General features: G+C 38.3%; 1 protein-coding gene across 7 annotated transcripts in view; it reads right to left on the reverse strand.

Annotated features, from left to right (window-relative positions):
* Positions 1–305: 305 nt before the first annotated feature.
* RBMS3 (RNA binding motif single stranded interacting protein 3) overlaps positions 306–27,086 on the reverse strand; it is a 720,325-nt gene continuing 693,544 nt past the window's right edge. For 4 of the 7 annotated variants that reach the window (XM_087770865.1, XM_087770854.1, XM_087770845.1 and 1 more), the window contains 3 exons: positions 11,151–11,231; positions 8,500–8,627; positions 306–4,628 (listed from right to left, as the gene is read on the reverse strand). In XM_087770865.1, the coding sequence (XP_087626991.1) occupies positions 4,622–4,628; positions 8,500–8,627; positions 11,151–11,231 (216 nt within the window). In that variant the 3' untranslated portion in view covers positions 306–4,621. Of the gene's footprint in view, positions 4,629–8,495; positions 8,628–11,150; positions 11,232–27,086 lie in introns of those variants that run through there. The other 3 variants (XM_087770859.1, XM_087770879.1, XM_009466428.2) reach the window with 1 other exon arrangement.

Here is a 27,086-nt window from a genome sequence, read left to right on the forward strand (position 1 = left end):
ATGTTGACCATATATGTATCAAACATTACTATCTTCAACTACCACATTTGGTCTCATCACTAAAAATGGATTGATTCATTACTTTAAGCACATTATCACTCTTTAGCATGACTCTTGCTATAGGTAGAGTTCAGTGAGTCTGCCTAAACCTGTTTTGCTCATGTCAACCTCAGCATTAAAACGAAGTGGCATGAGGAGCACCATCAAGCTTAAAATCATGAAGCATGGCAATTTGTTAAACACTTAGTATCAGTCTCATCCTTCAGTACCATAAGCAACATAATATAGATCCAAATACTATGACATATTAAAAATAAACTTTATTACAATGCAGGCTTCCTCAAATTTGCTGAGTTTTGGTACACATACATACATAAATAATACCCTCCCTTTGATTTTTACTTGAGTAAAAATCCATTCGAATGCTTCAGCCCATTGCTCATTGAAAGTTTAAGCCCTCACTTCTCTAATCACCAGCCTTTATCTTCCACAGTTGGGCATGCATCCATAGCAGAAGATGATACAATGTGATGCAATTGCTCTCAAATATGCCTCATTCTGCATTACAGTGGATTTCTTGACCAACACAACCAAGGCAGTCTCTTGGTAAACAGAACTATACAAGTAAGCACAAGGACATTTCAAGAGTCTGTTTCACTGGAAGGCAATAAGAGGACATTCACAATTTGAGGCCTGACTGTCACAGGTGAAAAGTGCTTACAAAACCAGCAGTAGAGCCAGATAGGAAGAAGAGTCCCTCAGCAATCTCACTGGGAACAGTGAGATTCAGTGCCCTGATCTACGCTCGGGTCAGCACCTGCAAATATAATACTCTCTTCAGTTTCACTGTATCCATTTTTTTACTCAATGTTAAGCGACAAGCCCAGGTATTCAGAATTTTCTAGCCATAATTCATATTTTTCTGACACCCTTTCTGTATTTATCTTTTAAGGTAAAAACAAAAATACCAAACCTGAACATCCAGATTTGACTATTTACAAGAATTCAGGTGTGATGGAAAGTACATACGCAGTTCAGCTTATGGATTTGATGTTACTTCTAGACCTCTGGGCCAGGCACCATTGCCTTAGACTTCTAGAGTTGTTTCTGCAACCTTTCAGGAATTCTCCTGATATTTAAAGCTAAATTGGTAAGACAGACATAGATATTGACTTTACAAATTCAGGTTTTCAAAAAAAAGAAAAACAAAACAGAAACTCAAACAGATAATAATAATAAACCATCCAAAAAATCTTATTAGCCAGAACATAAAGAAAACCAGTTTTAGATTTCAGAGGCCACCAAGTATTCCTGTCCTATGACAACACCCATGCAGCGTGTTGCTCTTCCACTGTTCTCTTTTATCTCATCTTTAACTTTTACAAATAAGTTACCACCTTCTGAGCTTTTTGTATGTTCCAAATAAGTTTTTTTCTTACCTTATGATCTACGACTGTTTATACTCAAGGCTCACATTGTTTATAATTCCTAGACTTTCAAGTACCAGTTCACTGTCTTTTTGGGGATCAGTAGCATGATCAATTGTATTTAAGGGATCCATTTTCCTTCCTCTTCTTCTTCCTCTACTTCTTTGCTTTGTTTCTTTTGATTTCAAACACTATTAAACATTATAGCATGGAAAAAAAAAGGAACAATTCTAATACAGAATGCACTTGAAACACTTTAAAGTGACAGGCATCATGATATCGTGTTGCCTGTCTAGCTTAATAAAAAACACTGAGATTGTTTAACTCTCTTTGCTGAAAAAAATAAGAAAAATGTTTCTGAATGTATAAATAAAGCAGCAGAGTTCTGAATAGAAACAAGAAGGTACCTCAGCATATTCATCAGCCACATGGTAGCTACCTTGTAGCCTCATTGTTGATAGTAAATGAGACTTTTTGTGTGTCACATTAGAACTAACACAGAAACAAATGTGTTTATTTCATATTTAACTGACTTGTGCCTGGGGTTATCTCTATTTGTACAAAGAATTCAGAGAGAGACAGAAAGAGAGTATGTGTAGAAAGGAAGAAAATAAGGCTAGATCAATTTTTTCCCCTCAAATGCCCTCCAAAGAAAGAGGGAACCTTTATCCAAGGACAAAATTCAAGTGCCACTCTCAAAACGTAATGAGACAGCATGTGAAACAGAGATTTTTTTTTTTTCTGAATTGAAAACATATTGTGGATGTTGTTGTTCTTTTACTTTGGCATCATCTGGTTTTCAGAAGCGTTGAATATCAACAACTACTCTGGAGAAAGCAGAAGTTTTACCACTTCTGAAAATCAGGCCCTCTTCCTATGGTGAAGAACCACGTGAACTCCCATTTCTCTCTTTTCTATGTTGCATATCTAGCAGCCATTTACTTGGGAAACCCCCTCCCCCCCACTATGTTAAAAAATACGATCTGGTTTTATCAATTTAAAAAAATAATTGTGTTCTTTTCCCCAGAAAAGTCAGGTTAGGGAAACACAGATCTCTTTTTAGAATTGGACAGCTGAATCAGATTGATCCAAGATATATGTTTTAATTTCATTATTTTTAATGGATACCCTGTCTCTAATGCACCACAATAAATGTGATGAAGCTTCCCCTCTCTTCTGGATGGAGGAAAGTTTAAAAATGTTTGGTTTCATTTTTACATATAGATATATGTGTATGTATGTATATATTTAAATGCTGCTTCTCTTCTGCCTCCTTAAGGAAAAAAATCATCTTTTGACTTGCTTCTCACCTTTTTTGTTTGTTTGTTTGGAAAAAAGTAAGGGCTATAATCAAGATTTCTCTATGGAAAATAGGTATCATTCCTAAAACAGGTTTCAATTTAGTTAGTGTCTTTTTTTGCCTAATCATACTAATTAGTGATTGTCAGCCAACATATTAAGACAACAGAAATCATAGCAGAGAAGACTAATTTTTAACTTCCTGCCTGCATGCAATAGTAAGTCATTTTCAACATTTCTGCTTGTATGGGAGAGCTAAAATGAGAACAAAGATCAAGTTTGCTTTCTCTTGCATCTAACTGGCAGTTCAAACGCACCACTGAAAAACAAACGCAGAATTAAGGTGGCTATGCATGCTGGACGATGACAAAGACTGAGGTGAAGAAATGAACCTGCGGTATGTCGGAATTCAGAAGGAAGACTGTTGTTTCAGTAGAAATACCAAAGATCAGGCAATTTAACAGAAAAACTCATCAAAATTAAAGCCCACCTGGACAGATTAGTTGGTAACCCACTTCCTCTTGCTTTGGGATGTTCTCCAAAGCACACCATCAACAAGCTTCTAATACCAACTATTCTGAAATTTCCACTATAAACATATGTAGTATGTAAAACACCAGTGGAAGATAGTTTAAACAAACAAGAAAGTAAGAACTGGTCCGGCCATGTAGGTCAAATAAAGATAAAAAAAGAAAAAACCTCTATCTTCTGGACTGCGTTAGGGTGTCACTTCATCTTTGGTATAAAATAGGCCATCCATAGGCTGCATTTGTTCACAACTAGGAAAGACTACAGAAATTGTCAACAATTTCTTCTATCTATTGCTTTTTTTGCACTTTTTTGACCATAAGCTCCTATCTACTTAAGTTTTTTTTTAATGCTCTTAAGCTAGGTTTTTGCAATGTGACAAGCAAAGCAGACTAAAAACTTCTTAAAGCTCATAAAAAAGACTGCAGATAAAAAGCACTAATGCTTTTGCTAGCGATCACGCTTTGTAAATAAAAAAATCTGCATTCTGCAAGAAAAAAACCCTGCATTCTCTATAATGCAGCAAGTTTTTTTCTCAATTCAATAACTTTACTGTAAAACGCTTTAGCCTTCTAGATTTTTTTCTGTCAACACTTAAGACAAAGTTCATAAAAGTCCCAGCATTTTTCCAATCCTTTCAGTTGCCACAGTTCCTTTATCATCAACTTTTCTTCAAAAGAAGAAAATCATTTTCTTTTAAACTGTACAGTTTATTTTTTGTTCACCCCAAAAACTCAGTCTATTAAACTTCTGCACCAGCACCGGTGTGAGCAGTTTCAATTCATTCTCGGGTTTTCTAACAAGACGTTGACAGCTTGCCTTGAGAGCCTTTGACGTCCTTAAAATTAAGGCAATTAAGATTCAAGATAAACCTTACCTAAACATTTCTTTAAAAAAAAACAAAAACCAAAAAACCAAAAAACACTCTAGATTTAAAACAAGAAGAAAAATAAAATGAGAGAAAAAGAGTAGCTTAATTTTTGAGGAAGACAATTGGTTTTCATCTCAACTTGCTCCCTCTTGACATCATCAGTTTTTCTGTTAAAAAAAAAGAAAAAAAATCTAGCTACACCTCCAGGTAAATTCTGAATTCAAATGTTCGTCCAGATGAAATGTCAACCCAGCATTTTTCCTCTGGGTTTTTTCTTTAGTTTAAAAAAAAAAAAAATTATAGCAAAAATAAAATTGTCAGACTACATGACGGAACCATTTGCACAGCACATAAAAACACTGTTTTGTTTTCGTTGGGAAAGGTAGAAAAAAAAAAGCATTCATTTGACGCCTGTGCAAACTGGAAGCCAACTTCTTGTTCAGTGAAGTTTCTCCATTCAAGGCAAAGATTTCAGACCGACATTCTTCAGTCCTGTTTATTGTCTGTAAAAACAATTGAATTAAAGTGGTCATTAAGTCAAAACAACTTTGAAAGAGGCTCCTCTCCTTTTTTTCCACCCAGTTCCCTTTAAAAGTTATCCAAGCTAAACTAACTTTGCAGCTGTTTAAATATGATACCGCCACTAAGCTGAAAATAGTCAGGCAGAAATAGGGAACTCCTGCTTTGGGGACGTTAACACATCCGAAGCAGACGAATTTACTCTTGTTAATGCTACGCTTAATGGGCAGTCTAACTACACTGAAATGAGATGAATACGTGGCTTAACACTGTGTAAATATTTCAAGAGTAATACAATAAAAGAGTGAGTATTTTCATAATAATAAGTGGCACTGTTTATTTTGGACACTAATATCAAAATGAAGGATAAAATTCAATAAAAGGATACATCCAATTTGCTAAAAAGAACACATTTTCTGATGGCAAGAACAGTTAGACTGTGGAGCAGTCTGCTTAATGAGCTGGTTATGGCTAACTTAGTAGACACATTAAAGATAATATTAATTAGAAAAACATAATTTTTGATCATATAGTGTCAAATCTTTCTAAATTTAGCACAGGGAATAAGCTATACTATCAGCCTTTTTCTTACGGAAGATAACTCTCATTTTGTGGTTTTGAGGTTTCATGTCATTTAAAGATATGTCACATCAAACTTATCTTAGCAAGACTATATGAGATCTTTGGGGAGACATAGAATGTGTGTCTGTTTCATGTCTAGGGCTATCAGTAAGGGTTAGCTATTACTTCTCCTACAGTCCTCAAAACTTGCATGGAAAAAATCCTTTTCCAACCAAAGTTCAACACAAGAAAATCCAGCACCTTTCCTTTTGCAAGCTTTAATGCATTTGCCTTGCTTAGCTTTAAATTAATTATAATATTAGGAGTTAAATTGTGATATAACATTTGCCACAGAGCTACTTCTCTGGGATGGTAAACATAACACTAACTTCAATTTTAAATATTAAATTTACCAAAGGACTTTTCCATTGTGTGAAGCCTGAAGATTAATATTTTGAATGTAACAACAGATCTATGTGGAAAGCAAGGATGAATTATTTTCTTAGGGTTTTCTATGCATAACTTCCAGTAGGAGTGCTCCAGTTGGATGCTCGTGTCCTGAGGTTTTACTGCCCTCTGGGTTGAGAGGCCACCATATGTGTGAAAGACCAATTCCACTGAAGGGTCACAGCACACACTCTTTAATCTAACCTGGCATTGAGTTTGCCCACAAAAGGCTCCAGAAAAATGTAATTCTTTCCACATTTAACATCAGAGTACGTTGTCCAGCAGAGTTTTGCTTAGAGGTAAGAGAGTGCACTTTTCAGGGGGAAGGATCTCAATTTATCTCCGCTTCACAGATTTCACACTTTTATGTGCAAAATTAAAGATTCACAAGGAAAAAAGGGAATATGGGTCTAAAATAATAGAGGTGATTTCCTCATAAAGTCGAGTCCTCTGCTCAGAAACCAAGGGCTGTTTCTCCTACATTGCTACACAATAGGTAGCCAGGTTTTTGACATGAAGTTATCATTTCTGAACATGTATGGGTGGGATCCTCAAGTACAGCAGCCAGCATATTAAATAGAAGAACGTGTAGGCTGATTAAAATATGGAACTTAAATTTTAAGTCTCGTGGTTTATTTTTACTTACAAAGAGAGTACAGAGTCCTTATACCACCCAGTTCATTCTGAGTACATTGCCTCTCCTTCGTTGCCTGTAATTTCATGATTGTTGCAAAGAAAATAAATATAATGAAATACACTGTTATAACTTTTCTCCTGACTGATCAGCTCCTATGAAATCATTTTATAGTGTCTGCCTTTTTCTTTGCCTATATCTGACAAAATCATTGTTCGGTCATGTTAATTGCTTCCTCTCATCTCGCTTTGCAAACAGCTGTTGTATATTGGGCATGATGCTTGCTATTAATAAATGTGCCCTTCGAAGACCAGATTAATAAAATTACATTTTAATTACAAAATAACTTCACTTGGTTTTATATTAAAGGTTACTGAAATATTCTGGCAGAAGTTGTTTTTTTAAGACAGAGATTGTGTATATTTTGGTTTGTTTCTGCAGCTTCTCACACTTTGCATTTCTGCCCGCAACTGGCAGATATAAATAGAGGGCACATTTCAGAAAAAAATACTGAAATAATCATAATAAAAAATCTGTAGTGGATCTGCCTGTGTGATTAAAAAAGAAATTCCTCTGAATATAAGTGCCAGTGCCATTAGAAGTGTATCCGTCATTGCAACAAAGCAGTAGCTGACAAGGAAAGATGAGAGATCTCATTCTCAGAGAAGGTGGGAATTCACCACACTGGCAAGAAACACAGCACCCATTTCAACAAAGAATTGCAACGTACTTTCCTCCTATGTGGCAAAATGCCAGTATCTGCTGCTCACAGCTACTTTATGAGGGCTTCTGAATCTAAGTCCTTCTGCTTTGAGACTTAAGTGAAAGGGAACTGGAACACGGGAATGCCCAGATCCAAGCTCCTCCAGAACACAGTCACTAAAGCAAGCTAACAGGACGGTACGGTCACATATATTTCTCTCTTTGCTCTATTCTTTTTGCTCTATTTATTCTATAAATATTTTGCCATCATTTATTTACAGGTATTAGAGAGACTGATGGCTAGAAGGGATACACATGCATACATTGTGTCTCCGATTGGGGGCATCAACAAAAAGCGTGTGATCAATTGCTTTTGTAATATGTACATATAGACAAATAAGGGCATGACATAAGAAATAGTGAGGTCTTATGTTTTATGGCGGTCAAAAAGGAGCATTCTGTGATCTGAAACCATTTGTTACTCATATGTTAGACAAATAAATGCATCTTCCACTTCCAGAGGTCAAAAATGAAGTAAAGCAATTGACAGATTGGTATAATTCTAATCTTTCCTATACGAGCTCATATCTTATGCCTCTATAAGTACTATGTCATGATGCATTGACTGACATATCTAACTTATTTCTTGTCTGACTATTTGTCTACTTCCTTCTCCAAGATAAAACACATGTAATTCTCTTTTCACAGTGATGCTGGTGCTTAATATACATGTATTAATCAAGGACTGGGTTTGGGCTCCTTCCTAGAATCTGTCCAACATTGATCGGTCCCAGTGAGCACCCTGTCGCTACGTAACCTTCCCTTTGTGAGGACCAGTTTTATTGTGGCAAAGAGAAGGAGTGTTTGAGGATTATTCTGAAGATGAAGGGACTCTTTAGGAGTTCTAGATCCAGCTATCAGTGTATAAATTTTGAATTTTCCAAGGTATTCTATGGGAAGCAAACAAAGGGAGCAGAGGACAGGAGAAAGACAGAGCGGTGCTACTCCCCATCCCTTTCTTATGCCTTCTTTGTCCATTGCCAGTTCCTGCCCACACAGTGTCTGCATGGCACCAATTTTGCACAATCACAAATACCACCTTGGGGCAATTTATACTGCTTCACTAGCTACGCTTTCAGAAAGAAACCTTTACATGTGTACCATGCCAATATTTTCACCACTGCAAAATCTAAGCCCTCTTTTTAACCTCTGACACCAGATGCTGCTTTAGCCCAGCGTGATGATTGTTAATACAGTTGTCGAGATCCTTCTGAGTCCAGCAAAGCAGCAGAGAGTTAGAGAGCATATCATTGCAGGCAGGAACTCAAGGATATTTTGCCAAGGTGAGGCCATCAGCCAAAACCTTTTGCTAATTACACTGCTATATATGCAGAATTCATCTGAACTTAACGAAGTTACTCAGAATTTATACTGCTGAAATAGGGAGCAGAATTTGGCCCACTATAATCAAGAAACAAAACCTTCTGGTTACAAAGCGTATGCCTACTTACTTAGACTGTTGGTAAGAATATGCAGGTGCATGTTCACTGGATGTTTCCACTGTCATCTGTTGCTGTTGACCACTGGCTTCCTGTGATGAAGATGCTACTGTCTGTGGAGAAGTATCAGCAACAACACCCTAGGGAATCAAACGAGAACATGAAAAACTTACTAATTTTACTCACTGCAGTGGACTACATAAAAGAGCTCAGCACCAGCTCACCATTGCTGTATTTCTCTAGAGTTCGAGAGAGTTTGAGATAGCAGAACCACATGCTAACACAACAAACTCCATCAGTTTTAGAGAGCTAATCCAGCAACAAGAAGCTTCCTTAGCGTACCAGCCCCTGTAGTACTTTGCTCTCACAGGCTGCAGTGGAAAATACCTCCACCTTTGAGGGCAGTTCCCGGCCCATTCAAAGTCAGAGGCAAAACTTCTGACTTCAGTGGAGTCTGGATTTTACCTCTTGTCTTTTTTACAACATGTGTATGGCTCTTTTGATTTTCACTTACCTACCCCAACTTCACAGTGAGTTCACATTTATTTTGTTTGATTTGCAATGCTATAAAGGCAGAATCTAGGCCTACCACTCTCTGCTCTACTACACATCCAACAGAATTTTAGCTACCTTAGAAAAACACTGCACTCCTCTACACATTGCTTTTATGCATATTCCCTTCAAAAATAAATTTACTTCACATTGAAGACTTTCAACTGTTAAGTCAAAGCTCCAATGAAGTTTTGATTTATTTATAGGTTTGCAAAAAATAGACAAGTAAACACACAAAAGATGATACGTATGAATTTAAAATTATGCACTATTTCTTATCCTATTTAAACGTTCTGAATAATATTTTTTTTAAGTATTTTTGTATGCTTTCAAAGTAAGCTATATTTTCTTTCCTTTGCTTGCTGCGTTGGTCACATGAATAACACTAGCAGATCTCTTCAGGGAACATGCTTTATTACTGTATTGCACACAACAGAGCCAGAAGAGGGAGCACAAAGCACTTGCTTTGTTTTCATTTGAGTCCTGGGTAAACAACAGGTAGTTTATTTTAAATTATCTCTTAAAAGTGTCAGTTTCATTTTTCAGAAATTCTTCCTATCTATTGCTTAACAGTCTGTCAGTGTTATCTTTTTCTATCTACTTCCTTGTCTTTCTCCTCCTCTTTTTGTCCATTTCATCTTGAGATTGTAAGCTCTCTGGGGCAGAGACTGTATTTTTTGGTCTCTGCTTGTAGAGTATCCAGCATAGTAGGGTCCTGGTTCATGATGCTACATGAATACAGATAAACATTAACAATAATCATCACTGGATCAGAGCAAGACAAACTATATATTCAGATAATATTTTTATTATTATAGTAGATAATTATGACGTCATGTTACTTTAGCATCACCAGTGGGTGATGCGGAGGAGGGGTCAGGAAGAATTAACTTAATTTCTCATTCGCACTCATCAGCACAGTATGCAGCCAGTACTGCTGTATGAGCCACTCTCCATCCCACCATCTCCTTTTAATTTGGATTTGTATCTGCCCAGTTTAATACCTAAGAATGGCAACTGAAAAGAGGCACCCATGGCCCGTTTGTAAACAAACAAGTTTAGGGCAAAATCATCCCGAGGCACAAAAGACTAAAACATGACCAGATCAGTGTGACAGAACAGTAGCAGTGTTTCCTGTGGGACCTCATTTGGGAATCTCAGTAATTGCAAAGAACTGGGAGAAACCAGGATGAGTCCACTTGACTGCTGGTGGAGCCATGCCAACAGTACCACTAACTCAGCATCCTCAAAGCACAGAGTAGTAACAGCACAAACTCCAAAGTCCACACAGCCGAAGACAGAAGTACGGAGACCGTGGCACTCCTCGCATTACCCCAGAGTAGAGGAGAAGTTATTAATAAAAGAGGGTACACCAAAGAGAAGCACACAGGGAAGAGGATGCCAAGGCTCCCTCCTCGCGCTGTGCTCAGTGGCCCTTAAGAAGCTTCACAGAAGTGGAGGCCAAGCTGACGCTCTCCCGGCAGCTTGTGGTCTACAGGGTTGAGTAAATACTTACTCATTAGACTGTCATCAGCATGACTCAGCCCCAAGGAGGGAGGGAGCGAATCCTTCCTCAAGGATGAAAAGCACTCAGTCAGTGCAGCATCCTCCACGTCTGTATATACAAGAGGAAGGTTTCCATTGCTCAATCACTTTTTCTGGTGGCTAAATGTTTCAGCAATTACCTATACTTGCTAAGGACCGCATCAAACCCTCTTGCAATCTTCTCTTCTTGGAATCTCTTTTGGGTTCGTGGTCTGCCTGCTGGGTTTGTTTTCCTGTCTCTTCCCATCTCCCTCCCAAGTAAATGGGGAAAAAATAGTCATAATCACTGATGTTTTATTCCATGTCCTGCTGTACAACAAAACAAATGCTAAACAAGAGCCCTCACAAATAATAAAAGGGGGGAGGGGAGGGAGGAAGAAAGAAAGAAAGAAAGAAAAAAGAAAAAGAGAAAGAAATGTGCAGTCCTACTTTTAAAAGCTGGAAGCTTCCAGCCACATTCCATAAAGTAACTTTAGGCCCCTTTCAAACAACAGGTTCAAGAAGGCATAATAGGTAAGAGTTCTGCTACCCCTTCACTCTACTTTCATGGATGGAGATACACTTACTTCAATAGGGACAGCTGTTGGAGGCACAGGAGTGTACTGGGGAATGTAGGTCCCTTGCATAGGTGCAGCAGCAGTCATGTACTAGAACACATCAAAGGCAAATCAACATTAGAAAACCACAATCAAGATGCATAAAACCATATTAAAAGCATGACACTTTCAATTTCCTGTTCAGAGTTTGTTGGTTAGTGTATAGCCTATTATTTCTTTTAATTAAGGATTTTAGACAATGGTAGGAATTACCTAGCTATTAAAAATCATAATCTTGAACTTCAAAGTCAGGTCATATCTGAATATACGCAATAGCAAACATCTTGCTGACAGATTCAGATTGTTCACATGGCTTCTAAAACTGAGAGATTCCTATTTGTACTTATGAAAAAAAACAGTAGAGACACAATAGCAGCATACATATAGTGGTTACAGGTACAAAAACAGTCTAAACAATCTTTTGGAATCTTATTGATCTTATCTAATGATGCCTACAAACAATGAAGTATGAAATCTGACAGGTTTATTCCAGTCTATATTTAACCCTATCAATAACAGCCATTGAGTTTACAGGGATACAAAGCTGTAGGGAGGTGCAATCCGAGACAGGAAAATTAAAGGAAGAGGAAGATATACCTGGGAGCTTCTCCTTTTGTACACAGAATCCCTAGCTAAATTCTTATGGCTTATTCTTAATATCCAGGGATCTTTTCTATGCATTTTGAAACTTATGCAAATTATTATTATAGCAACACTTTGCGTTAGTTTCTCTAAAATACTGTCTCTCCCAAGCACTACAAGACAATCTTTTTTTTAAATTCATGAGTGCATGCAAATTTTGCCATTGGTATGGCACTAATCTCTTTATATACAGCACTTCTTAAAAAGCTCTTGAACTGAATGCAACAGATATTGTTCAAATCTTCAAATAAAGTATCAATATTAAGTTGTCAGATCTATATGTACTTTTCTTTCAACAATCCAGTCCTAACTGCATGTCTTTACTGACAAGAATCTCAGAATGTGCCCAGTCCCACAACTGACTGTATGACACTTCCACTACGTGTTATCTTCAAAGACATACCGAAGATCTGAATCAGCCCAGAATGTATTTGATGAATTTTAAAATGAGTTAAATATAGCTTGGCTTCCTGGCAGAGCTAGGAAGTGCTTGCAAGATTTTATTCCACTGTTTATAGTAAAATTTACATTTAAAGCACTCTCTCACCTCAATTCTAAACTAACTGGATGGTTTGATATGCCTGTCACAAACATGCATTACAGAATTGCATAGTGGGGTGCAGGCTCTGCAGCAATGCTGGAGAAAGGCCTTAGGGAATGAGAACAGCATATTTAAGAATCCCGCAGCTAAATTCTGAAGTCTTCATTCAAGTAAAAGAAAAAAAATTACTTCAGTTAAATTGTTTTCTATAGAAAAAAAATCAGTGAGGAACATAGGTGACATAGAACGCACACTTGCAATATGAGTAGCATACTGTATTGAAAGCCATTACAATATTGTTGTTAAAATTCAGTGTTTTCCTTAACTTGAGCAAAGAGACGGGAATGTCCCCAGTGTCTGTGTGCCTGTATCAGGCCATGATTTTCTGCAGCTCCTTTTCCTTGTTCTTCAGAAAGAGAATTGAATTCAATAGATTTTTATGAATGCTAACCCACCAAAGACATTAGGCCAACTATCCCTTTTGTGCTCAGTACAGTTGGGCTATTCTCCTGCCTTACGGATTAGGAGCTGATGAGAATGTTACAGCAGGGTGTTCCAGAGCTGCTTCCGCTTCATTCATTCTGCTTTGTAATGTTGCCGTCACATGTTGGGATGACATCTGCTGTGTAGCATTGTTCTAAATGTGTCAATATTTAACATAAACCTGAAGCACTCATTCTTACAGTTCTGCAAAGACCTACAAGGGTTTTAAATACCTACGCAGGCTAGCTTCACTCAGATAAAAATATATAGATTTCAATTAAAACTGTTAATTTAAAGAATAAAGTGGCCTCATTCAACTTGGACTTCCTCAGAGTTCTTCCCAGAACCTAGCAGAAGATCAGCGCTCAGACTCTTGTACAATGCAGTTGTCTGCCATTCCCTTCCTTACCTTACACACAAACACATATGAGTTTTAATACACAGATATAAAATTATTCAACTGCCTTTTAATTCAGACTACTCTACTTTTTGCAAAATCCTTTGGCATTGAGTTCTGTAGCACAACAATTGAAACCGTGCAGGAATTAACTGGTGTCTTTGCTAGCTCTGCAAGCAGTGCTCTCCGTAGTCGCGCAGTTTCTTACCTCTATTGTTATTGTTATTGTTTTCCTCTTGAAGCAGATCCTGATCTTACTTGCCAGACTACTTCACATTGCTTCCTTCACTGCTACACAATCTCTAGGAGAAACTTTTCTGTTGACTTGAGTGTGACTGGTGGCCCTGGCCAACCCCTGCTTGCAGTCTTTCCAGACACTCACACCTCCCCATACTCTCCCAGTTTAATTTTTTTTGCACGAATTTTAACTGAATTCAGCCAAACAGCAGGTGATTTACAGTGCTGGAGACCAAAGCCTTCTAGTTACTTGCCAGACTCCCTGAAGAACTGTAGGAATGTGACTTCTCCCCTGTATATATCATATTCTGCTTATCTGAAAGTCCACTGTAACGGTGGTTCAACCTTTTGGTTAAATCATTTAGAGCTCTACAATTAAAACAAATTATGTGGGCCAAATTAGTTCCACCAATAGCATAAATGAAGTCACAGTTTTTGTGGCAAATAATTTGGTCCTAGTAAAAGTTAGCCAAGGCTCAATCCTACAGATTGAGCTGCTGCTTAACAACTGGCCCTTGACCACACAGCAGCAGACTTGTCTGTATTACAGGTACACACATTGTGCCCTTCAGTGGAATACCCAAACGTATTTAATGTATTTTTCTTTATGAATGTAAAGAAACCCTCATCATTTCAGAAAAGAGAACCGGGTCACCAATTGAACGTTATGGGGGCTTGGAACTGATTCTCAGTCTCCAAACTCTCACTTAAGGATTCATTGAGGCTTCTGTAAAAAACCTTACAAAACTATAAAGGACAACTCGGGCTTAATTCTCAGAGATACACAATTGGTCTTCAGTACTTATCTAAAGTCCCCTCACATGCACAGGGAGTCCCAGCTGAGACCACATGAATTCAGGAGTGTCTGCTCTGTTGGATCTGTTTCACCATGGGAAGGCTAGCACTGAGAAGCTGCTTTAGTTTTTTGTTTACTAACAGTACAATGAAAAAGGAGGACAGATTAATTTTTGTTATAACTGACATTAGCTCAATCAAGTTCACATATATTTCTTTCCTTTATGAACTACATAATCCTATTTCTCTGATCTCACAGGATAAATACACTAAAGATTACACAGTGCTCAGGCACAATGTCAGTGTCAATACTTACATCAATGGCTTGGATAATGCAAGAGTTGAATTTCTTGTCATGAATATCTACAGTTGGTTGTTAGCAGAAAGCTTCCTGAACGCTGCTTTTCAGTAGCTTTCATACCCAGCACACACTGAGCCCACTGGAGTCTGTGTCTCTCCCTGGGTTCCCCTGCCGCTTTACCTAGCTATTCCGTAAAACAGTGTGCTCTGGATGGGTTGGAGTGCGTGCTGCCCATGCTGGGAGGTGGAAAAGAGCTTCATAAAAAATTGTGAGAATCAGAAGAAAAGTTAAACATTTTATATCTACCGTGCTCAGGACCACCCAGGATGAAGATTCTGCTCTAAGGACATCCCTTCACTGAGGGACTCTCTAGTGATGTAGTTCCATGGGGACCACAGATCCTGTAATCTGCATATGCCTCCCCATCTACCTCAAGAAACTAATGTAACTTGGAAGTAGGCAGATGGCAAGAAAAGAAGACATCTATGTCAGAACACTATCACCAAGACTTATTTTCTCCATGAACCACACTCACTAAAGTTCCTTATCCACATGTACATGTGAAAGAGAGACAGCATGACTCACATGCTCAGCTTAGCAGCACCCAGCTAATTCTACTAAATATTAGTATTGTAAGCACTGAAATGAGACAATCTGAAAAATCCAAATCCATTATTTCTTTGTCGTATGTTTCCATCAGGATTAAAGATTCCTGAGCTGTAATGTGATCCGTCATTCAACAAAGTATGTGCAAGGCAGAAGAAAACATTGTTCATTCTTCCACAACTGTACAGGCTTTGTGGGTCTAAAAGTAGAAGCAGCTTATTTCTGACAGTAAAATGAATAGTGACTCTACAGGCACAGATGATGGATCTAGAGGGTATAAGGGAGCTTTTTTGGCACTCTGATCCTTTAAAAGCTGATAATTTCTACTACAGAAAGACAAAAGAGACATTGCTGGTGGCACTGTGCTCTTAATTTATTTGTAAACTATTATTTTCTTCATACAGTACACAAGAATGCATGTTCTCAGCACTGAGGATCTGCAGTATTATAATATAATGCATGCTTCACAATGCCTGACTGCTTAATTCACGCTGCACTTACCAGGGCACCAATTTGGCCTATATGCTACATTAACAATTCTGCTCACACCTTGTCCAATGGGATTTTTGTTTTTACCTTTTTGAAACTGCTTAAGTATGTGGAAAAATATATAGCTAGAAAATGAGTGAACAGTAGTATACACTTACACCTCTGCTCTCCTTTCAGATATTACCCTCCATAACTACACAGAGTTAAATGAAAGGAGGTAACATGAATGCGGAGGTGGGTTGAGGGGACAAAATGAAACCGTGAGAAGGATCATGTTTAATTCAGAGAGCAACATCAGTTCTTACAGATCTGCAAACAGTGGGGTATTCCAGCCTGGCTCCAGCAAGACTCCTGGTGAGCCTGCAGCAAACACTAAACCCATAAAAGTGGCAAGCATTGGGAAGAAAAAAAACAAGAGGAAGGCAGCTGCCTGCACCAGGCAGAGTGAGGGAGCATGTTGCAGTAGGATAACACGTTTCACTCATCAAAGGTGGAACTGAGTGTCCTGCAGGGAATCTGCAAGAGCTTTTACATCGAGACTATGGCACAGGTAATGTCCATTTATTCATTTGCCCTAGTAAACCTCTGGCCTGCCTTTCTTGGGCCCAGGTTAATGCAGAGTCAGGCAAGTGCCTAACAGCTGAGATACACAGCAAGCACCTCTTACACAGGCTATTAGTTACTGAATTTCAGCTGAGACAGTGCCTGAAAGAGTGCCTCTTGCAAGACCAAACAATTTCATTTACATCACCAGAAGACTCTGGCCACACACTTTGTTTAAATTCTGAAGGTCATCGTTAACAGAAAGTATAAGAAACCACCCTGAAGTACAGTTCTATTTATAGGCCTAGCTGCCTATAAAATAACACAGCTGTGATTAAAAGGTGGCTACTGGATATACGTTAACCCTCTTGGCCACTACGGGTACTGTGAGATTTTACAGACTGACAACAGTTGATAACCTAATCAACGTCAAATAAGATTCCTGGTATGAAGAAAATCTGAAAGAGTTTACAAAATGAGACATTAACATATAAGTTTGCAGTAGATTTGGAAACCTTGAACAACACTTACTCATAATTAGTAGGCTTACTAAGGACAGGGGGCAATGAGCAAGGAATAAACGTTAAAGAAGAGGTCTTTTATAAAATCAATGTGCAAATGCTGCTTTTTGGTGTTTCGCTTTGTTTTTATATGAATGTATATCTGTAGCAAGAATCAAAGATCGCTTTCCTTATTTCATCAGCCTCCGTGCTCCTAAGAAGGCACAGAGCCTTTTCAGTCAAGGTGAGAGCCAAACTGCAGAATCCTTGTACCAGCATATGCTGGTAAGCATTTACAGCACAGCAGCCTGCTGAAGGGAGATTAAATGGGACATCTTATGTGAGTAAATGCTAACCCATGTGTCTTAAATGAGCAAGGATTCCATAGTCTGGTCTTCAGTGACTATTTGTGGTTTCATATCACTGCATGAGCTATAGCACAGTGATAATGACTTAGCTTTTTAGGATTCTCAGAATTAATGCCAGGGTTTGTTTGTGTTTTTTTAAAACCATCTGAGAAGTCTAGACACTGCATCACTAACAGAATTATGTGAAAACATTTGCATTGCTGGAAAACTGAACAAAATGAGACTGTTGGCTGGATTTATTTTTATCTTTTTTTTTTTTTTTTCCATGAAGGAAACCTGCCTTCCCACTTTCAAATCTCTGTCCCTGCAAAGAACAAAAATTGCATCTCTCTTTGACCATTGTGAAGTGGTTATAACTTTAATGAAATACAGAATAAAACTGCTGCTTTTTTGTCGCTGGTTCCACCTTCTCATTTGAAAATACCCTGTTCTCCAATAAAAAAGAACATTGTCTTGCTGTGTCCTCTTATCCCATAGTCTGGCATGGAGATGTAGGAACTCAGGAAGAGAAAAAGACCATCTAGTTCATCAGCGCCAGTCACAGTTCAATGAAATATAATATCCAGCCACCACAGTTTTTACTTTAAACTTCAAGTATCTTTTGCTACCCAGAAGCATTCTCATTTTCCAGCTCAATCCTGTAATTATTCAATGGCTGTTATTAATCTTAGTTTTTCCCAATTAAAGAATGTGAGAATAAACGATAAGGAGTTTTTGCATATATTACAATATTTTTGCTAATAATTATCAGCCTGGCCTAAAATATAATAATATAACGCTATTTTACCACACAATTACCATAGCCCTATCAAGAATAGCACTGTCATTCAACAGAATCCCATCACTGGGCCGCTGCACTCATTGTTCAGGCAGAGAATAGAAATCTTTACAAGATTTAACCTTCCTTCCCTGCTGCTCAGTAATACAAACGTATTTAGGAACACCGCCTATCACTTCTCTTTCAGCCTTCCTAATGAGATGTTACCTAATTCTCCGAGCAAGTTAAATGAAGGTAGAGAGAATAATAACTTCAAGAACTATATTTACAAACTAATCTCCTTTTCTCTTCAGGAGTTCTAAGCATCCTTCACAAATCCCTACCTTTGGAAGTCAGAGTAATACAAAGGTATAGAAGAAACAGTGCAGATGAGCTACACCCCCTACAGCTAACAGGTCTTTTCTTTATTCCTGAAATTCAGGCCTGCTACTAAAGCAGAGCAAACAGGACTAATCAGATAAAGACTATTTAGAGTAAACAAATGTGAGAACAGTCAGATCACCACATACAGCTGTGCACCACACTCTCACTAGCATACAAAATCCTGTGTTTGTAAAAACTGTGGTAAATGCAAACAGCACTCCAGGAATGTCTATAGAAACAGATAAATAAAATACCAGCTTATTCGTTTTAACCACTTTTTAGAATCTAAAGGCTGGCATTACAAAGGAACTTGGTAAAAGTCTCAAATAGCTTTCAGATACCTCACCAATGTCTGAAAAGGGTGAAAATGGGGGAAAACCCATCAGGATGTGAAAATTAAGTTCCCATTTTGATTGTATCTTTCATTAAAGGCAAGCAAAACTTCTTATAACAATACTTCTTAATAACAAGTTGTTCATATTATGTTTATCAGTTTATAGATGGCTATGGAACTCAACCTGAGGGTGCCAAAGATCCTTGTAGCCTGTGTCAGTGTATCTTGGCCCATGATGTTTCCAATCTTCTCTTCCTTGTGACAAAGCCTCCACTGTAGACAGGCGTCTGTGGAGGCTGTACAGAAATGTAGACTGCTTCTGCATGTATGACTGCATGTATGAATAGCCTCAAGATGTGAAAACTGCTTTTTTGCATAAATCTAATAATGCCGTGGGTATGATGGATACATTTGCAAGGCAGCAAGACTACTCCTACATGTAAAACAAAGACCAAGACTCTGGTGTTTTGTTGTACTTTCAATTCTTAATTCTTCATTTCTTATTCATTTCTCTACAAAAGGGGTATTTTTTATTTTTTCTAATACCCTTTATGTTTCTGTTCTGTGAATGTACATTATGAGATCTCTGGGGCAGGTTTCTGAGGATGGGTTAGTGTGTGATTTATTACAGACTGTCCTGTCTGCAGCACCCTGTATAAAACCAGGGTACAGTGACCATATCATAACACAAAAGAGTATACTGCATCAGTCTTGGTCAGCCAGGGCTGGTAATCACTGAGGTTCTGTCACATTTATATTCTTCTTTCAGACCCTGTATCCTGAAGAATAAAGGGATGATGCAGCAGAATTATAACTGCTTCTTCTGACATAAAAATTACCTATGCACCCTCTTGGTTGGAAATTCTTAGGAATATCCATCTGAATACAATTCTTTCAATTAGTCCCTGATGAATGGCTGCTAGTAAGATGAAGGAAGACTGATTTGTACATTTTAATATTTTCAACATAAGTAAATAAATAAATGTGTCAGTGAAACTCTGAACACATGAGCACATTAAGCTATTATTAATAACATATCCATTTATATGAACAAGTAATTGCTTTCTAGAGGTAAACATGTCTTCTAGAGGCTATTAAATCTCCATGAATTTGATGAGTCTAAAGAGAAGCAGAGTACTGTGTGCAAATGTCCACACTGTATGGATGAAGTTGTTGTTAAAACAACAGGAGAACCGCTTAGACTTGTTAAATAACAGTTGCTCATCAATCACACACACAGCACAGTAGAAACACACAAAAAGTGACCTGACTATTTTTATTTCTAATTATCCTAGAAACAGGAGGAATTTCATCACCTCCTGCATGAAAATCCAGTCATGCCTGACAGATGTAAGGTAGTAAGATAATAGCATTACATCACCAAAGTATACCTTGGACGTTCTTAAGAGCAGCTGAAGCATGGTATTGCTCAATCCTTTGTCTCTAAAAGATCCCTAGAATCCAAAACATTTGTCAAACTGTAATAAAGGACATCACTGCCTTAAAAAAAAAAAAAAAAAAAAAAAAAGAAAAAAGAAAAGAAACCATCTCAAAACTTCATAAAAAACAGCTGTCCACAAGTACCCTGCATCTAGAGATGGAGGAGAACTTGCTAATTCAGTGAGCACAAAATACCTTGCAGGCATCACCTGTGGTTCCTGTTGGGGCTTACACTGGAAGCTAACAGTGGCACTAGGGATGCCTTAAAAGCTGGCCTTCCTGTATTGATGGTGAACATGCAAGTCCAGGTTTAGGCAGGGGGAAATGCATTCCCTCTGGGAAATGCTGGGCCCTTATGCCTGAGGATGCAAGGAAAATCAGCCTGCTGTCAGGCAGGTAGCCAAACGTCCTGCAAAACACACACTCAGGGCTTCCAGGCTGCTCAACACAGAGCTGGGAAGGTTGAGTTGGGAGTTTGCAAGCCCCGAGAACCCCACTTCCATCTGGGTCTCAGGTGAAGCTCTGGGATGTCCTTCCCTTTTCCTGCACACCCAGCAGTCCCTGTTCAGTCTTCAAGCCGGTGCCCTGCTTTTCTTCCAGGACAATCGAACCAAGCTGCCTACCCAAAGCAACATTCCTGGGGTTTTCTGACTTGGCTCCCAGCACTAATCTGGTCCTCAGTAAGCAGACCTGTAAGCTGACTCATTAGGAGATCTGGAAGCCTGCCCAAAGCATCGGACATGGTGGGGCTGCTCTGGAACACAAAATCTTGGGAGTGCTTTGCAGCTGCTGCCTGAAAGCTGACATGGAACAGGACAGCAACTGAGAAGGATGTGTAAACCAGTTGGCAGCTGTCAAGATCTTGTGGAGTATATTTTGTATTGGAAACACCATGAGCCATTGTTTCCGAAAATTGATTTTTGTTTGGAATTTCTGGCTCATAGGAGAATCTTTCTGTTTTGTTTTGAGTTTTTAAAAGATGAATCAGAATGAAACCAAATTTCATAAGATGAATTTCCCACAAACTGGAAACGATGGATGTTGCTCAGCCAGCTCTTCTTCTATTTGTAACTTGGGCAAAAGGATCAGCCATGTTCATATTTGGAAAGGGTGGGGATAATGGAGAACACTAATCTTTAATGGCTGGTGGCAACTTCAATACATTTAAAGTACTATGTTTTAAAATAACGCAGTACATAGTATTGCTTCTCATTAGTATACAAAGTGGTCTGTTAAAATCTTTCTTTAAATATATTTACATGATCATTAGCTTTGCTCACATGGCACGTCTCTGGAAGGTGGAAATAGTAAGCATTTTTCTGAGGGCTTCCTTTTTCCCACTTTCCACAAACTCTTGAAATTCTTAGGGGAGAAAGGTCCCCCTAAAATTAATGTCAATGCCCTACTGATAAGAGTGTGACTGAGTAAGAATACTACAGAGTCTGCCCCTAAGTATGTTAATTATCAGCTGTGGGAGGATCTCTGAGACACATCAGACCACATCAGCTCCAGGGCTGCATAACCAAAGGAGAAACTTTGCCTTTTAGCAGGGTGCTGGTTAAGTGGACTGAACTATATCGCCATGTCATGACCTTACCTACCATGTAAAGAGTTGCTTACAGTGTTGAACTCCTAAACTTACTTTGTGGTAAAAATTACACAGAACCTCTCCCAGTTTGTCATCATTTCATCCAAATGACAAGGAGAGGAGGGTGGGGAAGAGGAAAGATAATAAAAAGTAAAAAAAAAAAAAAACAGCAAAAGAACAAAATAGGAAATGAAAGAAGGAAAAAAAATGCCCAATACTTCAAAAAACAGTCATCCTTCCTTGTCTTAAGCCTTCCTGTTCTGTTATCTAATCACTAATTCCACCCCTAAACTGTCCTAAAGAGGTCCCTTTAGAATGTCTCCCATTTTTTACTACTGCAGGTCTTCCGCACTATTTCATTGTACTATTTTCTTTACCTTGTACTGGGATGCTCTGTTTTTTTGGGAAAATGTGATCAGCACAGCTCATCAACCATAAGTGAAGCAGCTGGGGTGCTAGCTTGATGCTTCAGCTCTGAATCTCTGTACAGGTGAGCAACTTAAGACCTAGGAAACCTCAGGTGTATTTAAAAAAAAAAAAAAAAAAAAAGTGCAAGCACCTATTTGCCATAAGACATTATTTAATATAGCATTATGAGTGTGCTTAGTACTTATTTTCCCAGAAATAACATCAGCAATGCTTGAAGGGGCTGGTAAAACAGATGTGTTTTAGTGCTGGCAGAATAGCAGCATTCCAAGGCTGTTCTTTGTATTCCTTCAGTGCTAGCTTTCCAATGGAGACAGAGTCAGCTCATATACATTCAAATTATATACATTTACCAACTGGATGGATTTGTGCTTTAACACCCTCTTACAGTTCTGGACAGTATAAATACAAATACTGGTGTATGAATTTTAATATTTTTTAGGGCTAATGAAGTCCAGGCTAAGTGAAAAGCAATTCACTTCAGTGGGGAAAAAAACCCTCCTAATCAGTCTTGTCCTCACTCCCAGTGTACTGATTGTAAATAGTTTTAGACAGGGCTAAAACAAGCATAGCAGCAGTCTCAGGTAAACACCTGATAGATGAGTATGCCATAACGGTTGTTCCTGTTACATTTTTTCAGGTTAGCACATTCTGTGAAAAATTAAAAGCAAAGCAAAATGTAACAAAATCTTCCAAACTTCCTCCCCTCTCTCTAATTCTGATAGGCGAATATGAGGAGAATAATCCACGAAGGGAATCAACATTGGGGAAGACATTAATACATGTACAAACACCCATATTTCCTCCTTATGAATGCCCTTTATATGACAGAGCTGTCCAAACAGCACTTAAGGAGCAACAGCAAAAAGCTTGACAGACAGGAGTGATAAGTTATGGCTCAAAACGTTTGCTTGCCAGACAGAAACGATGACTTATTTTTTCTTTTTCTTTCTTTTCTGAAAATCCTTTAAGGTAAACTCACTCCATGTCTGCTGGCATGCAGCCATTTTTCTATAAGCTCATATTACAATGCTGTATTTCTAATGGATTGGGTATGGTGCTTTTCCATTTTGCTAATGAGAAAAGCTAAAGGCCATTACTTGTTCTGATTAAGATCCCCAGGGAAGAAATGTGATGTGTATATTACCAGGCCATACGTAAAGGAAGTATGTGGCATTTCTAATCAATCAGATGAAGGGTAGACAGAAAAAGTCTTATCCTGTGACTGCAGAGGAAGAAGATATAGAGGGGGAAGAAACCATAGAAAGTGTCTTTAAAAGATGACTTACGGGAATCAGTTATAATGATATTAGTATGATCAATGACTACGGCTACTATCTGGGAAGGATGTAATTACCAAAATGAAAACTTTCAAATGGGAAGCCTGATCAAGGGCAGAGGTACTGTCATATTTCTCGGAGCACTGTCAGCTCTCAGCCAGGCAATGTATTACCGTGCCCCTCAGAAGCATTACCGTACCACCACGTTGACCTGTGCTTCCCTAGGGTGGGAGCAGACCAAGGAAGTGAGGGGTTGTGAAACCTGCATCCAGTTGCACCCTCGAAAATGTGGGTAAGTCTTGGCCCAAAGGCACATTCAAGATAAGGAAAGGCAAGGCTGGGAAAAGGCAAAATGGAAAAGAGAAAAGTCCCAGTCATGACTGGCTTTAAGGAAAGTTTTGCAGTGGTGCACATTTAAAAACCATTTCAACCAAATGAAAGGACATTATGTAGACCAATGAGCTATTCATTATAAAGAAGATCAAACAAAACAATGTACTAAGAGATGCACTGCAGAATTTGCAGAAGGATACTCTGGAATATCAACTAAGATGTTTCAATATGCAATTTCTACATGTTTAATCCTAATTGCATAGAATTATACCTGGTGGAAATACAAAGTTTAGAGACATTTTTTCACTCCTTTTTAAATAGCTGCATAGTTATAGCTTGAAAATGCTGCAAGATACATACTCCAAATGGCAAATGAAATGAATAGCGCTTGGAGATGGGTGTTTTCAGAGAGGACAAGATCTTCTGAATGTGTCATAAGGCATAGTCAGAGCTGTAGACATATTTTTAATAATATATTAAGTTCACAGAATATTATAAACGACTGGTGAGCATTAAAACTGCCAAAAATTCTAACATACTACATCCTCTCAAACAGAATTCCACGTGACAGATTAACAGAATATTACTGTCAATGATGGCAAAACTATAACAAGTGATAAGGCCAGCAGGAGAGACAGTCTCATGCACTCTCCCAAATTTGTATTAGGGCTTTCCTCTATGGGACACCATTGCTTCTTTACAGATACTTGCGAATGCTTCAGATAGATCCACCCGGGAACAGAAGAAAAGGCTGTAACACTTTCCCCCATCTGCTTTAAAAGAATAGTCCCAAGAAACACTAAGACTGTGAATTTGGAAAACATCTTCAACCCTTCCTTTCATCAGAAGGCAATGCTGAGAGAACATATTCTCTTAAATATCATTGGTCACAAGGCATGGATGCCACATACATTTGGAAAAAAATAAGAATCACACCTGAGAAAGCCCATCTACAGCTATCAAACTGAAATTCAATCATCTTTAGCTCTTCTTAAAGGTGCATATTTAAAAAAAATTCTACACGGGCCCTAACAGGAATTTTCAGTGAACTTTCCTGATCCCTCTGCTCCACTCATGCGAAAAGGAACAAATGCTGCACAAGCGCACCTCAGCCTGTACAGGCAAGTAAGCAGGATGGGGGAAAACAGCCTGGCCTCTCCTAAACACCACAGCCCAGTCAGAGGATTGCTCTTCTCTGGAGGATCTTGCAGAGTATCTGTTTCTAGGCCAGGTTGTCCTTTCTGGTTCTTTGATGCACTTCTGGCTTTGGCACATGGACTGACTGGAAAGCTCAGACATCTTCATTTTGCATTGGCGCTCATGGATCAGCAAAATGTTCCCTTTCTGCTTTCCTTTTACACTCAAAAAAAAAGATTAAGTGCTGTGCAAATATTTGCAATGGAGAAAGTCCTAACTGCACGACAGATTTTCTTGTCCAAGAATATGACAGAGATGACAAAGTGGCCATTTTTCCATCAAATAAATTTATATCAGCACCTTCAAAACCATAGGACTTTGCATGATTCACCTTAAAAGAAGGATCGCTGCTGACATATGAGTGTTATACTGAACTCCCAAGCCTCACTCCTAAAATACAAATCATTAACATTTAGAAAGTGTAAAACTCGCTATTCCTGAAGCTGAATAAGGCTATTTGCAGATTCCTCTCACTTAGTGGCTGATGTCAGGGACAATGAATTTAATCTCAGGATGGAGGGGGGTGTGTGGGGGTGGTCTGCCAGCCTGTCCAGCCGCAATATCCCCTAATAGCCTTGAAGGAACTGTAATTGTGAAATGAAACAGCATCTGCTTAACTGTCATCCTAGCCTCAGGACTGGAACTTTTTGCTTGTTGTGAAGGATCATGAGAAAGACTACACAGAGCGTGAAGATGAAAACAGAGTGAGATTAAAACCATTAAATACAACCACCAAGACACAGCTGTCCACACTGCTAGTGAACTCAAGGAAATATAAATGCCAAAATGTATTTGACATTCATGGTGTATTTTGGCATGGGAATTTAGAACATTGAGTTGACTGCAAACTTCTAGTTCACAATCTTTTTCATTATTATAGAGGACAGATTATTACAGATTGTTCAGTGAGAAGCAAATAAGTTTCAGTGCTAGGCACACTGAAGAGGTAAGGAGTAAAGCAAAGTCTAACCAGAACGGGTAAAATCTACTCTTTTCTTACTGGGAAGAAGGGGCCAATTAGTTCAGCTGCCATGACCGGAACAGCTTACGGGAGTCCATTGCGCTGAGAATCTGGGCTTTGCCTCAAATGTCCTGCTTCCATTAGCGGTGCAGCTGAGCCATCCCTGGGTTTGGAATAGGAGTTGCTGTCCATGCTACAAGAAAGACTACACTGTATGGAGGTCATTTTCCTCAAAGCAAATCAAAGGTCTTGCATTAATTTGCCTATTTATTTAAGCAGTGCTATAAGGTTTAATTAATGTTTTAAAAACACTTTGAGAATATAAAATGCAATATAGGTGCTGCTGTTGTTATTTTTCAGTTGTTTTCTGCCTCAGGATGTCTCTCAAAAGACTGGAGTCCTGTTGTGTTCGGGAGGAATAGCAAATGCTATAGATTCCCTCCTGTATCACTTGTACTTTGGAAAAAAAAAAAGAAACATTCGGCAGAAATCTGCATAATATGTACAGATGGAGTTAAAGTATTTCCACAGAAACTCCACAGCTACATAAACTGAACTGCCTAAAAAAAGAAGTGCCTCAAACTAACAGTAAGTGCTGCAATTTCTTAGTCTGCAATGGGCCCAACCCTGCCTGCAAAGATCTCTATAGAATAATTACAGGCCAGAGACCCTAATCCTTTACACTTCTGTGCCAGACTTGTAATTGCGATCATATATTACCATTCCTTGGAACACACATCCAACAGTGTATGCAATAAAGTAAAAATCCTAATATTAAAAATAAACTCAAGGTGATGCCATGATGCTTAAGCCATGTTTTTCTCTTTTGAAACACAAGAAAATATAATACTGCTCATGACATTTGTATGAAAATTAATGAAAAGGAAAAGTGGATTTATAAGCCTTGAAATGTATCATTCTTTTCTTTGCCTTCTGTTGCAGGTTAATTACTTTAAATTTTTCCATCAATCATTTTCTGATTTCCACCTCTGTTATATTCACTTTTAAACAAATAAATTTCTTTTAAACAAACAAACAGAAATTTCAGGAAGGTCAGTGGTCTTCTGCTCTCAATAGTTCAGGTACAAGCTATACAAATTAAATAAGGAAACCTCCTTATTCAATCAATGTCCATAAACTGAATGGAATTTGTTTCTACTAACTATTTCCCTATGTCCCGCATAGGGAACACTTCAAGGAACTTCAAAGTTGTTGCTACTTGTATTTTTTAGTTATTAATAAACTTTGTGTAATACAATAACCTTCTAGAAGGTGTAAAGGAAAAAAGATATCCTTTTTCTTAC

This window comes from Nipponia nippon, unplaced genomic scaffold (assembly GCF_047370975.1).
Source record: "Nipponia nippon isolate SJK-2023a ecotype South Korea unplaced genomic scaffold, ASM4737097v1 scaffold_1, whole genome shotgun sequence".
NCBI classification, from domain to species: Eukaryota; Metazoa; Chordata; class Aves; order Pelecaniformes; family Threskiornithidae; genus Nipponia; species Nipponia nippon.